General features: G+C 42.1%; 1 protein-coding gene across 10 annotated transcripts in view; it reads left to right on the top strand.

The window, feature by feature from the left end:
- The window catches only part of myo18ab (myosin XVIIIA b), a 138,339-nt gene that overhangs the window by 82,083 nt on the left and 41,603 nt on the right, over positions 1 to 14,653 (top strand). For all 10 annotated transcript variants that reach the window (XM_079166144.1, XM_079166143.1, XM_079166136.1 and 7 more), the window contains 4 exons: positions 4,527 to 4,670; positions 5,693 to 5,782; positions 6,434 to 6,553; positions 13,387 to 13,498. In XM_079166144.1, coding sequence (XP_079022270.1) covers positions 4,527 to 4,670; positions 5,693 to 5,782; positions 6,434 to 6,553; positions 13,387 to 13,498 — 466 coding nt within the window. The remainder of the gene's footprint in view (positions 1 to 4,526; positions 4,671 to 5,692; positions 5,783 to 6,433; positions 6,554 to 13,386; positions 13,499 to 14,653) is intronic.

Here is a 14,653-nt window from a genome sequence, read left to right as displayed (position 1 = left end):
GTGTAGAACATATTCAGTCTTGCTGATCTGACAGAAACCGCAGTGAAGAAGCACAGAGGGGAGCAAACAGTACCTCTGCCTCACTGGAGGGGGCGCGCGAGAGCCCACGGGTCGGGTTCATGCTTGTAGTGCCGTTACTCTTCTTCTACACTTTTCTTCTTCTTCTATTTTGCTTGCAAATGTTGAAGATTAAATATCTAAGCTTTAACAATTCTAAAAAAACAGGGAAATATGACCATATCAACAGCAATTCAACCTGTGTTTGTTGTTCTCTTTATAAATCCGTGGTTGTTACACAGATTTTCGCGGGTGGCGCCCGCGAGCGCTCCGCTTCTGAAACAGGTTGGTGGGGCAGGTCACAGATCGCGGAGCAGACGCTCCCGGTGCAATCAAATATGTACCTTACCAATGTGTGTAAAGAATGCTGATATGAAATATGAAAAACAACCAGTAGTCAATGTGCAAGTTGCCAATTGAATGGCGATTTAAGCTGCTCTATATTGGGTTCATATATTTGTAAATCTGACTCTGAAATAGTCAGTGCCTCACCAGCCACTAGTGACTAACCAGCCACTAGTGACTAACCTCACTGCACTTCACTGAGTGGCGTAATAATCGCGCGACACAACGAATCGATAATGAAATTCGTTGCCAACTCTTTTAATAATCGATTTTTATCGATTTTATCGATTCGTTGTTGCAGCTCTAGTTTGGAGCTAACCAACAGAAATGTCATATTTCCATCGTTCATGGAAATAGATTATTTTGCTTTGAATTCAGCTCAATTTAGGAGTTTGACAGAACAAAGACTTCTGACAGGTGTGATGAGTGATGCATCTTTCTGGTCAACACCTCCCATCCATTGTTTAAAGTCACCAATACAGTTAAGATCAAGTAAGCCAGGCTTCCAATAAGGTCAGATCTCCTTACTGACCTGTTCTCTGATTATCGTAGCAGCCTGGCTACTTATGTTCATGTAAACACACTGGATCCCTCATCCACTTCGCTCTGCTGCATCAGGGCGACTGGTTCCCCCGTCGCTCAGAGGTCCCTGCGGCCGATCGACCCGGTCACGGCTGTTTTCTGTCCTGGCCCCACAGTGGTGGAATGAACTCCCCACTGACGTCAGGACAGCGGAGTCGCTGCCCCTCTTTCGGCGCAGGCTGAAAACTCACCTCTTCAAGAAGTACTACCCTGAGCCTTCCACTCAGCACTTATTGTATTCATATTAGTTTGTACGTTTGCTCTGGTTTATTCTCTTAGATGCTTGTTTAACAAAGGAGATGCACTCATGACTTCTGGTGACTAGTAGTTCTCTTGAATACCGATGTTGAATACACTTATTGTAAATCTGCTAAATGACTGTAATGTAATCCAGGAGGGCCTGTATGTAAGTCGCAGCAGAAGAATTACCATAGTAAGTAAATATCAACTGTGTATATGATATTAAGTAAAATAAATGATACTTTTTCTTTATTGTGTCATTTTTCACAACATTGGTGCAGCAATCTGCCTCAAGTCCAACTGTAATATAAGCCTAAATAATGTGAAGTCTTTGCCTTTAACCTGTCCACCAGCTAAAAGGAAAAGACAAATATTTCTTAGACTGATTAGATTGATAGATTCTTTTTCTTGGATAAGAAAAGGTCCAATTGAATCAACCTGAGATAAGATAAGTGGGAGATTGAGGCAGGAGTGTGGAAAGAGTTCAGATGAAGACTACAGCTGAATGACCCACATCAGTGTTTCTCAAGCTGCTTCTCTTTCCTTTCATCCTGTCACATGGATCCTTTCCTGTCCTCAGTCGTCTCCATGTGCTTTTAAACCAGCTACTGGTCAGAAGTCTCCAATTACATAAACATTTCTCAAATAGAACTCCCAGCTCATCATGTTTGAAAAAGAGAGCGATTTGATTTGATGAGAAATATTTGTGTAATCAAGACATCCAGTCATGCCAGCTTTTGCTGTAGAGAGCAATTTGTCCTAATTGTGTGTTACGAATGGCTCTCCAGATTCCCTGCAGTTAGCTTCAACAAGCTGCCAGTGGAACATTGATGGTTTCATTTGAGCTTGAACCGTTACCAGTCCATCTGAGATACAGCCATCAGCCAAAGTACAGGAAACTACTGATGCTTTTTAAATGTGTGATCACTAACCGTGTTATTAAGCATCTCCTGTCTTGAAGAAAAGGGTTGAGAACAGATTTTCTTGATTTGATTCAACAATTGGCCACTGTGTTGGAGAGTATGAATCAAAGAACCATCAGGATTTTCATTTCTAGTAAACTCGAAGTACTAGATTTGCTCCACACATCTTAGAGGAGCCCTCGGACGGCGCAACCATTTTAATTTCATTCACCTCCCACATATTTGCTTGAGGATCTATGAATGAACATTCTAACAGACAGTACCCATTCCCCATGTTACAGTATATCAGCTCAACCTATTTACAATATAGTCCAGCAAGCAATATTCAATTTAAAGAACCACATTTTGTCCTCACAACGTTTAAAAAAAATCTGTTTTCCCGCCCACAAGTCACCATGTGACTCTCTGATAGAACAGATAGCCCATTGGTAGCCCAGACAAACTCTGTGGGCCTCTTTGAAAAGTAATAAGTGGTCTGCAGTGTTTTTCATTCAAGACTGGACATGCTTGCAATGACTTGACTAATGGAAATGTTCCCATCCCATTTTCAGTGATTGTTGGCATCCCCCATTTGATGATTGTTTTCCTGTCGCATGGCAAACTATTGTGGGTTTCACCACTTCACTGGCTCAGCATCTCACTCTCTTATGTACGCTGCAGAAAAAGAACCGTACTGTTGTGCTGAAGAGAGAGCCTGAAGGCAAAATTCAGAATTTACTCAGGGTTCCCACGCGTCCTGGGAAACAGTTGACCAATTTTCCAGTCATTGAAATCACACGGAAAATGTCCTGGAACATCTTGTATTGACCTGGAAAATAATCTCAGCATTCTCCTATTATCTTTTAGCTGAGAATGAACTACCAGGCTCTCTATCAGAGCTCCATAAAAAGGATGACATCTGAAAGATCCGAGTCATGCTGTGGATCACATTAACGCTCAAACAGCAGCTGGTGGAGCAGCCTACTCTGTTATGTAGTGGACACTCTGTGAACACACTTCCATGTTACGTCACATGGGAGCACATGCAGGTTGGATGACATTACATAACGCTGCTTTCTTCCCAACTTGTTTTAACCGACTTGAACAATGTTAAATTGGTCAGCATGTTTGGTTCAGTTGCTAAAGTTGATGTCTTTGCAAGTACGTTTTTCCCACACCAGTTTGCATTATTCTATGATCAATCTTTTTTTAAGCACGAAAGATGTCATGTTATTGATAAGTGAATCAGACCTCTATAGACAGGAATGTATTAGTATATGGAGAGATCCCTGTTTGGAGCGTGATCATCACAAAAAGCATCCTGGAGAATAACCTGTAGAGAACAGAAGGAACCCTGTTATAGGACATGCGACCTGTCCCTGAGGAGGTTCTGTTCAACTGGGAGGAGACCAGTCTGCTGCCACCCAACCCTTACCCAGATAAATCACAGAAAATAGATGGATGGAAGTGCAGGTCACCCCTTTGGGATTCATTAAGGAAGTCCTGTAAAGACAGACACTCAACTAAGTTGTCTTGAAAAGCCTTTGTCACAGTATTGCAACCCTTTAGATCAGGGGTCTTCAACGTGTTTCAGGCCAAGGACCCCCAAACTGATAGAGAGATGGAGCAGGGACCCCCGACTATATATATTGTATAAAATTGTGTTTTATATTAAACTGGGCCTAGTGCCATGTATAAACATACCTCTTTACTGTGCATTCAATACTAAGCTCTTCTAATAATACACAGGTTCATATACTCATGTTTTTATTTTAAACATGTGAAGGTACAGTGAGTAGGGGGGCCGTGCCACTGACATTTAGAAACATACCTTGTCAACTGATACCAATATCAACATTGTCTGTCAATTGCATGATAATCATGCATACAAGCTATTGAAATTGATGTTTTCATTTTAAACATAAATGTGGAAATGAAAATGAGTGATGGCCTATTAGTGCCACTGCCATACATAAACATACCTGTTATCTTTCATACAATACTGAACTATTAAAATAATGGACAGATTCATGTTTTTAAAAAAAAAATGTGTCTAATCAACCAAACATTTTGCAGACCCCCTGCAGTACCTTCGCGGACCCCCTAGGGGTCTGCTTTAGGTATTAAACAAACTGCAGGACACACACTTCCTGTTCTAAACAAATCTATTTCTTTCCTTCACAGAATCAGGGTTTTAATAACTGGCACAATTATGGCAAGTAGTAAAGAAGTGTCAAAACATCCCCTGAGTGTGTGATATCACACTGAGGACACTACATCCATGCTTTTCTATAGACACATCAGCACATGGAGAAACCCTTTAGGTTACACTAGTAAATGCACTATGCAAATCCTCTTTACAGTCCTAATCAGTCCCTCTATTGTTGCATGTGTTGACAGATCCAGGATCTGGCCATCCGCTGCATCCAGAAGAACATAAAGAAGAATCGTGGCGTCAAAGGCTGGCCATGGTGGAAGCTCTTCACCACCGTCAGACCTCTGATAGAGGTGCAGCTCACTGAGGAACAGATCCGGGGCAAGGACGTGAGTACACACACACACACACACACACACACACACACACACACACACACACACACACACACACACACACCTACACACACACACACACACACACACACACACACACAGGCTGCAGAGCAAACTCTGGGACTCTCTGTCTGAGAAGACAGAGCAGAAGAGCGCCCAGCACAATGGATGTGTGAAAGAAAATTGTTTGCCATGCTGTTTAATAAAATGTCTAGCTCAGCTAACCAGGTTACATTTTTGGTGGACACGCCAAACTGCGTTTTGTTGACTAAACCTAACTTCCTGTGTAGACGGAAGTTTATTTTGAAGAGACACTATACTGTACATGTAATGAATGGAAAGTGACATGCTGTCCCTCACACGTCCAAACCTGACGCTAGAGGGGAACCTAGAGCGTCCTAGTTTTAAGCTTTGGGCCACTGACCAAGCGTCGGTATTTGATGAGTTGGGAGTGAGAATGTGTTTCACTGGCAACAAGCTCTTGCACAAGAGGTGCTGTTTTGCACTCTACATATTATTAGGAAAGATTTTCTTTCATCCCATTCATTAATTCCTATTAAAATAGAACGCTCTGTTTCTTCCAACAACGGTGCTCTCATTTTAGTGTTGTGACAGACTGGATTTACTAACGTGTTCACATTATTTCACTTTATGTGTGGTGGCGGCTCTTTTTCTCTTTGACCGGATTCAGATTTAAAGTATTTTTCCCAAAACATAATTTCTGATTTTTCATGACGATGCCTGGCTATTCTGGCACTCTAACAAATAGGATTTCTATTTTTATTGAGATATTTACAATTAATATTGTTTGATAATATCATTTAATCAATTAAACTGTATCCTATCCATCAGAGAATGTGCACAAGGAAAACACCCATAAGTACACCCCTACAATTAGCAAAAATGAGATGACGGTGATGAGTGTAATGAGTTTATATGCTGATTAATGCACTCCATCTGCTGTCTCCTCACTAACATGTCTCTGCCATTAACTTCCTCTGTGTTTCCCCTCTCAGGAAGAGATCCAGCAGCTGAAGCAGAAGCTGGAGAAGGTGGAGAAAGAGAGGAACGAGCTGAGACTCAGCAGCGACCGCCTTGAGAGCCGGGTAAACACACAGAAACAGACGTACACATGCACAGAGCAGCAATGTAAAGTTATGAATTTTTTCTCAAAAATGATTCCGATGAAGAGCTGTCTGCAGGGGTTAGCAGCTCTTTGAGTAAATCATTATGTCATTTTATTCTACTAGATAATGGGACAGGCCGTCCACATGTTGCTACAGCATCATCTGCAGCCTCCTTTAGTCAGACCTACAGAATCCTCAGACCACAAATATGTGTGATATTACACCAGAGTCAGATCTGTTGTTTGTGCCTATTGTATATTTTAAACAGGAGAGTTATGTAAATTCATCCCTTGTACGGTTGTCATGAACGGGGAAATAAGCTGTAGAGACTAAAACCAGTTTAGTACCAGGCTGTAAAAACAATTCATCTATTTCTGCTGTAAAGTTGGGCATTGTAACATGGTGGTGGATGTGCAATGACTCAAGGGGCCATTTGATGAACTGCACTTCATTGTTTAGCCCTCGAGGCTGCCGCTCATGTGATAGATCCCTAAGCTTGGTCGAGAACAAACACACACTTATTGATAACATAAATCTTCCAAGCTATACATCTATATATAACATATAGTACAAACATGCTTGACACCTGCTGTGTGTGTGACTGACTGTGCATATGTTTGTGTTCATCAGATCACAGAGCTGTCATCAGAGCTGTCTGATGAGCGTAACACCGGGGAGTCAGCCTCCCAGATGCTGGAGACGGAAACTTCTGAGAGGCTCCGCCTGGAGAAGGACATGAAGGACCTGCAGGTAGAGAGACACACACACACACACACACACACACACAGAAGACAACATGTTGTGAAGGAACACAGTCATGTGTGTAGAATAAGAGAGTCGGGTTGTGTTTGCAGGCTGCGGTCTAACTCTTAAGCTGAGGTTTGATTAAAACTGTCACACGCCGTGGGACTAATGCCTCACTGTGTCCATTAACGCTCTGACCCATTCCTTCACTTGATGCTTTCTTTCAAGCAGAGTTCCATTAAGGCAAATGAAAATGGAACTGCCTTATTGTGATGGCAAATAGAGATGAATAACACTTTATAGCTCAATTAGCCCGTTAGCAGTAAGGTAATAAAGTTTTCTACAACACAGCCACATTCTTCCACTTCACAGTAACGTTTCATAATTATGCACATTGTAAAATGCAGTTTAATGTCTACTCAGTTATATATAAATGTAACTTTAGCGCATCTGCTTGAATTATTAAAGAGCAGAACTATTAGCCAGCTCTGCTTTTCTTCTGAGAGATTTTATCATCTATTTGAGTATTAATGTTGGAAGATGTCATTTAAAATTCAACTTGGATAATGAAAGGCTGTCTCATATTTAAACATTGCTGTTTTGTCAAGACATTCAGGCAGTAATAATTGAAGACCCAGGAGATCCGAACACACAGTTCATTGAACTGCAGTCTCAGAGGCATACAGTCGTTCAGTTGAAAAGAAGGTTCCAGTCTGAGATTGTGCTGTTGTAAAGGCTGATGGGAGCAGACTCTTCATGATGTTTAGGGGTTGTGCGTCGGGGTTATAAAATCGATAATAATCGATTATCAAAAGAGTTGGCAACGAATTTCATTATCGATTCGTTGTGTCGCGCGATTATTATGCCACTCAATAATGCCGTGTTCATACCAAACACGATGAACGCGGCACGAATCGCGTCATTCGTGCCGCCAGACTCGCCGGGGACTATTTGTGTTCATTCGCGTGAATCGCGCTGGACTCGCCGGAGAGGGGGCGCGGCTTATCGGTCTGAAAGCCGTTCAACTGTCCGCCATCAACCGTAGAAAAATCACCTCTATTTCTGCTCAGTACGTGTTGTGGAAGTCCCAGATATCACGGGGAACTAAACGCCGTCATGTCTGGTTCATAACATAGTCCGGAGGAGCTCCGTGGATTTCATCGAGCTCACTGTGTCTAGCAAGCCACACGTCGGCTGTTTACTACACAAAATAAACTAATTTGGCTGTGATTTAACGGCAATAAACCGACAAAAAGGGACTCCGAAGTAACTACGTAATGATGCCCATTTGTACTTTCTCAATGGAGCTCGGATCGATCGGTGCTATTCTGTGCTAACATTGTAGCAGCTCCATCAACACTCACAATAACGTCATCTAGACGTAAATACGGCAGCGTCTATTCATTGTTTGCACTATATGGTTTACACACACACATTTATACACATAATTTGGTCCGGTCTCTATTGATATGAGGTATCGTAGAGCTCTGGGTGAACACAGACGGATACAGTATTAATATCCTGATTCAACAACGGCAGGAAGTCAGTGATGACAGGAGAAACATCTCATCGCTAATCGCGCCACAGCGTCACGCGATTTCTTCGGTTGGAAATTAATGCTTTGTTTTTTTGTGTAATGGACCCACCCCAGTTTACCCATCATTGTGTGAAGTACAGTTTTACTGTTGATTGTTATCGGCCGATATTCAGTTAAAATATGGGATCAGGACATCATCAATATTTTTTATTGGCCAATCCCTGATAGTGCTACATTCTGAAGAATAAAACTGTTGAAATCAGCAGGAGGAGAGCTAGTAACGTTAGCATCACCGGTGCTAACAGCTAATGTGTGGAGGTTCCATTCATTTACATTGTGCTGCGTTCAAGCTCTGTTCAGTAAAAGTGAATATAGGGTGATGGTTGGTTACCATGATGTGTTCAAATATAATTTTTTTAAATATAGTTTTTGTTGAGAAACTTGAATGAATCCAGTTTTTTGAAGATGATGTTTTTACATCAACATAAATTGATAATAGAGATGAATTATGACTTGTTTAATGTCCTAACACTAGCTAAGATGTTACGCTAACTAAGATATATTTGCTGAGATATATTTGCTCCCTTTGATCCTATTGATGCATTTATTTACATTAAAACAGTTTTCCAGGATGCTATGGGTTTTTCCACACAATGATGACACAGTTATTCAACTCAATTAGCCACTTTGGGCCTCACTGACTGCATTCAGAACTCTTAAGTTAAAGTTCTGCATTGTCACAAATTAAATCTCACACACACACACACACAGACACACACACACACACACACAGGAGCCCCCATGAAGTAGTATACTCGCATGTACCAGATCAAATGATCCCCTACAGGTGTGTGTTGCTCAGCATCAGACGCTGCCATGAGCCAGCAGGAGAACACAGCCTGCTGGGCTGTAAAACCTCACTGTCGCCTATAACACAACAACATCCTGCTTGGTAGGTATGTGGCCTTTAATTTGTTCAATATCGAGGAGTTCAAGCACGAACGCCGTCTTTGGTTGAGCAACCAAATACATTTTTTCAAAGTTTATTTAAACAGTTATGCTTAGAATACAGGACATGCTACAATATTTCCAGACTAACTCAAACTGCTGAAGCCTTGTGTTTGCTTCCGCTCAACTTTATAATGTATTTTTGTAGAGTACTGTAGATTTCGTAGTGCATTTGGAAAATGCAGAAGCTTAAATTGTGGGAAATATAATGTTCTTTCGGTGGAGCCACTGCGCTCAACCTAGCAACCCACCCAACATGCTACAAACTCACATATATTTATATGACAACAAAGCATGACAAATCAATCCAGCAAAACTGCAGCGCTAAAACACATATTCCACCGCACACTGAAGAGCACGGGCCATTGAGATATTATTCACATCAGAGGGAACAATATTAACCATATCATAAAAACAACACAATAGACAAATGAACACAGTAGTAACGCTACTGCAGATATAAAACAACAAAAGCACTTCACTTACCAAAGCTGCTGTTAACTTAAACACAAAGTCCATCCTCCTTTCTTTGTTAACATAGTTTAATACCGCAGTTGTACAGAACATCGGTGCAGTTCAGTTCCAGCCAGAGGTCCTCCTGTGAACGTGTTCGTTGAGTTGTAGATCCACTCGGGTCTCAGCTAAAGTTTTCAAAAGCACCGTAGCTTGTAAGTGTCCTGCCGTGCTATGGTGTCATGTTGCTGCCTTGGTTAGCCACCTCAGGTTAGCGTAGCATAGCTCCAAACACCAAGATGCTCAGTCGCAAATAAAACGCATTCTTAGCCATAAAATGTGCAACGCTTCAACGACGCTGTCAGTCAGGAATACCGTTCGTACAAATCCTTTTCCTGGCTGGGTCAGGGCTGCTAGCTGTGGGGTTGGCCGACCCTTTCTTACTTCTCCAGAAAGGCGTTGCCAGTAACTCCCAAATCCGTTTCTCCTCAGCCTCAAAGCTACACCAAGCAAAACGCTAAAAATGTCATGTCAATGTCATAACATACCTGGACCCTGGTCTTGCCTCCTGCCGTGGTTCTGTCATATACATTGAATGTGTTGTAACTCTGTTATGCTGTTCATTCTGTACACATGACATCTATTGAACTGCTGTCCATCCTGGGAGAGGGATCCCTCCTCTGTTGCTCTCCCACAGGTCTCTTACCCTTTTCTCCCTATCAAAGGGTTTTTTGGGGGGAGTTTTTCCTGTTCCGAAGTGAGGGTCCTGGGACAGAGGATGTCGCATGTGTATAGATTGTAAAGCCCTCTGAGGCTAATTTGTGATTTTGGGCTATACTAAAATAAATTGAATTGAATAACTTCTTACATATATTTGAACTTGAACTGTTACTACTACTACTAAGTTCTGCTAGCTAGCTTTCTGCTTCACATCAGTCACACTAGCCCACTGACCAATCACGGCGAACGTTAATGCTGACGTACTTGTAGGCCACCTAGAAGGCTCTGGCACGTCAAAGAATTCGCCCAACATGTCAAACTAAAGATCTGATTGGTTGAACACTAACAATCAACAATACGTCCCCATTTACTTAAACTGTAAAGGCTTCCTAGCGGGCCTCGGGCCTCTCTTCTTACCTAGAGAAATAGGGGTGAGATCTCGAGATCTGATTGGATAAAAGCTCTCCAACAAGCTGCAGTGGAAGCAGCGCTGCAGGCTGGAAGCAGAGCAACTCAGGAAGACAGGAGCTGTGCAATGAGAAAACAAGCTATTGGGAAAAATAATTATAATACAGGTAGTGTATTTATGAAAAATTATTAAATTATAAAATAGCTATAACTTTGTGATTCTGTTTAGGCCAGCAGAGAAGGCTTAGCTGGCCCTGACGGCCCACCACTGACACATACAGATTGACTGTAATTGTGAAATCATATTGTCAGGCCATTTCTCCACCACTGCCCTTCCCCAGCTCCCTCCATCCATTTAGTTCACTATTTTACATTTTAGACGTGATTTCTTTCTGTGTTTTTATTTGGGGAGGGGTGGGCTGCCTTCAAAGGCCCGGCTCATAGAAATGTGGGATGGATGTTATTTTCTTCTTGTGTGTGTGAGTGAGGAGAGGCACAAGGGGGAAATGTGGGTATTCACACAGGGAAGGGTTCATGTATGTTGGGAATGTTGCACTGGAATGGACCAGAACCATTCTAAATAAGAGTTAAAAGTACCAGTTAAATGTAATCACTGACACCGACATCATTGTGATGTGTTAAAGTGGGAAAAGCACAGGTGAAATGAATGACTTTGATGATGGCTGCATTCCATTTAGGTGAGTTAGTTAGCGCTCTGGGATTGTGCATGCTCACTGACATGGCTAACTGGGACACTTAATGCAACAGAGCCATTGTTATTGGCTGAGCTTTTCCTGTAAGTCCCAATGTCTGCCAGGAAAAGATTCTACCAGCTGCTTTTGGCTGCTGTCAGAGAGATTCTGGCTGAATACTGGTCTGGTCTCAGACCACTCAGCTTCAGCTCACCCATAGATAGTCTTTTCAGGGCAGTCCACACATTTTAAATGGGGTTGAGGTCTTTTCTCTTCCAAACATATTTCTTGGCATTGTGGCCAAATACCTCTATCTTTGTTTCATAAAACTCATCTACAGAAGGTTTTTGTTCTGCAACAAACTTGAGGCAAGCATTAGGTGCGAAATTTGTAGCAGTGATTTCTTTCTTGTTCGGTAGCCCAGAACAATTTTGAAGTCTTTTGAACCAGTCAAAAAGTGTTCCCAGTCTGTCAAGGCTAGTATGGAGCTGTGGCCCATGACGAGTTTCTGTCTGTGAGGAATACCACAGTGTTTTCACTCTGAGGGGTATGAAGCGTTGTATCCTGGTTGTGTTACGACACGCATGAGCTGTTTCACACAGTTGACCGGTGGGTTGCTGTAATTTCAAACAGTCTTATCATTTCTCATTAAGCTCTATGAGCATTTACCCAAAACCGTATTGGTATGTATGGAGATCAGAACTGCGTCCATAGCTATGGTCTGTTATTCATAACGGACTACAGCATGACGTAGTTGACCAGTCAGAATAGAGTATTCAACAAAGCTGTGTAATGATTAATTTGTGAATGAAAGTGTGTATGAGGTTGTGGAGTTTTTATATGTTGTTGATTATTCGTGACAGTTTGGCAGAGCTAAAAAAGGCACAACTACACACAATATTGCATTTATCAATACTCAGCTGTTTGCCTTCAGGTCTACAGCTCTGTGGGAGCCTCTCAGCTCATGGCAATGTACAACTTGTGTTCCAGCATCTTCTAAATCAGAGCAGACATGTTTTTGGTCATTTCTCGGTTTCATCTGACCTTCCCACCAGACCTTCCCAACCAGTCTATTTATTTATGTAGACAGAAGCTAAATAAGTTTAAAATAAGTTATTTTTTGGTAAATGTGAACCACAAGTTCACAATACTCACAGCTTCTGCTTTTGAAGTTAAATAACTAAAGGAAGGGTGTGTTCGCTGCCTTTTACCAAGATATTCCCAAAGATCCCGCGGTAGTCCTTCTCAGTCTAATTCCAGAAGGCTTTGCGGAAAGGGCTGAATCTGTTTGTAAAAACTCCTGTCAGAGTCCATCATTAAGTCTCTTAATGGTGGTTAAAACATGACTCTCTCATACAACCTATTTATTCGATAAGCATTGACACTGTAAGTCTTCAGAAGTTAAATGTCTTATTCTCCAGCAGCTCGTACTTCCCTGCTCTCTCCCAACAAGCTCCTCCCCTTCAGATGTCAGAAATGCATTTCTTCTTCCCTGAGCAGAAGCTTCTGCAGCCTAAACGCTCTAACAGGCTAACCATTAGATTCCCTGAGCTGTCTCTTAGGATGGTTCAATTTCCTGACTTATGATCTGCACCAACTAGCAGCCACATATACCTACCAAAATGAAGGTTTCACAAATGATGTATCATGATCATGTGTCATGGTCAGTTCTTTCAAGAATAGAACATTTTACACACGACATGTGCGGACACACTGAAGAACACACTGAGGGTCAGCGATAGCATCATTTTTTAGAAGAGACACTCTTAACATGCAGGTTCTGGGCTGCAATCATCACAGCAGGATGGACTGACTGGTCTGTGGAGCTTTTACTCTCAGCAGGAGACATTTCCACGTTCTGTGGGCCCCTGAGACTTAATGTGGTTCAGTGTCTCTGTGGTGTCTAATGTCCCTCTATTTGTCCTCCAACACGCAAAAACCTGCAGGACTCTTCCGTTAATCTCTGGAGGCATATGTGTTCACGTTGTCATAGAAACCGTTTCCTCTCTCTTATCCATCAGGCCAAGTTTGACAGCATGAATAAACAGAAGGAGTCCATGGAGATGGAGGTGATGGAGGCCCGGCTCATCAGAGCATCTGAACTCAATGGAGAGATGGACGATGACGACACAGGTCAGACACCATGTAGACTAGATACAGTATTCATCAGCACAGCAGAGATTCTGATATGTATGTATGTTGCTCATGAACTACTACTACTGCTCATAGTAATAGTCACACTTGTGCTAAAGCTGCTGAACACCCACACAGGTGTTTCACAGGACTGATCACTTCTGTAAGTTGTGTCACATCTGTTGAGGTGGAACAACTTCAGCACAATAGCTGTGTTACATACCACTGTGCAAAGAGACAGAAAATAGAACTACATTGACTGAGAATGATCCCATTCATGTTGCAAAGGAAACCACCAGGAATGTGTGCTAGATGTGTCTACCCAGTGGTCCGTTTAATGAATGAGGGGGCGGCATTTTTTAAAGACTTTTTGAAAGATTTGGTAAGAACCCCACTGTCTAAAACAGTATTTTGACATTAACGTTTTAGCAAATGATGAATAATTGATTTTCTAAATGAATTTGGATTCATTTTCTGTCAGTAAACAAATACATTAAATGAGTGTATTGCAGACATATAGTAACTGTGTTGACAGAAAGATAAAGTGATCACAATTACAATTCGTCTTTCAGAAACAGTAAGTGAACAATGAGTCAACAAACGTCATCAAACACTGAGTTTGAATGTACACCTCTGACAGTCTCCACACACACTACTGAACTGTACATGCACACACCCGCACACAGAGGTTACAAAAGAACTAATTCATTCCCAGACTGAGGTCCTCAGTGGCGCTGCAGGAAATGTAAGGGGGGGTGTCGGATCGATGCTTTGACAAAAGCCAAGAAAGAGCCGATGTGAAGAAGTACATTATAAATCGATCAGTTACAAGTGAGGAGTGAAGCGGGGATTGTGTTCCAGACGCCCTGCAGGCAGGCTGCCAGCTGTCTTTGTGTGACATGCCGACTTTGTAAATGTAGAATCGACTTGATGAAGTGTCTCCATGTTGCATTGTGTCGGAGCAGAGCTTTGACTCATGTGAACTGGCACTGCGACACAATCATGACTTGAAGTACATTGAATATGTGTGGGCCGTGCCACATGGAGAGACCTCAAAATAGTGCAGGTCTGACCTTGAGTACTGGAGCAGACTTCCTCAGTAAAGTAAGGGAGTTTGAAATAATGGATATAGTTTAAAACTGGCTCAAGGCAAAC

Source organism: Pholis gunnellus (genome assembly GCF_910591455.1).
Source record: "Pholis gunnellus genome assembly, chromosome: 9".
NCBI lineage: Eukaryota > Metazoa > Chordata > Actinopteri > Perciformes > Pholidae > Pholis > Pholis gunnellus.
The sequence above is the reverse complement of the archived record's forward strand: the minus strand, read 5'-3'. Positions and strand labels throughout refer to the sequence as shown.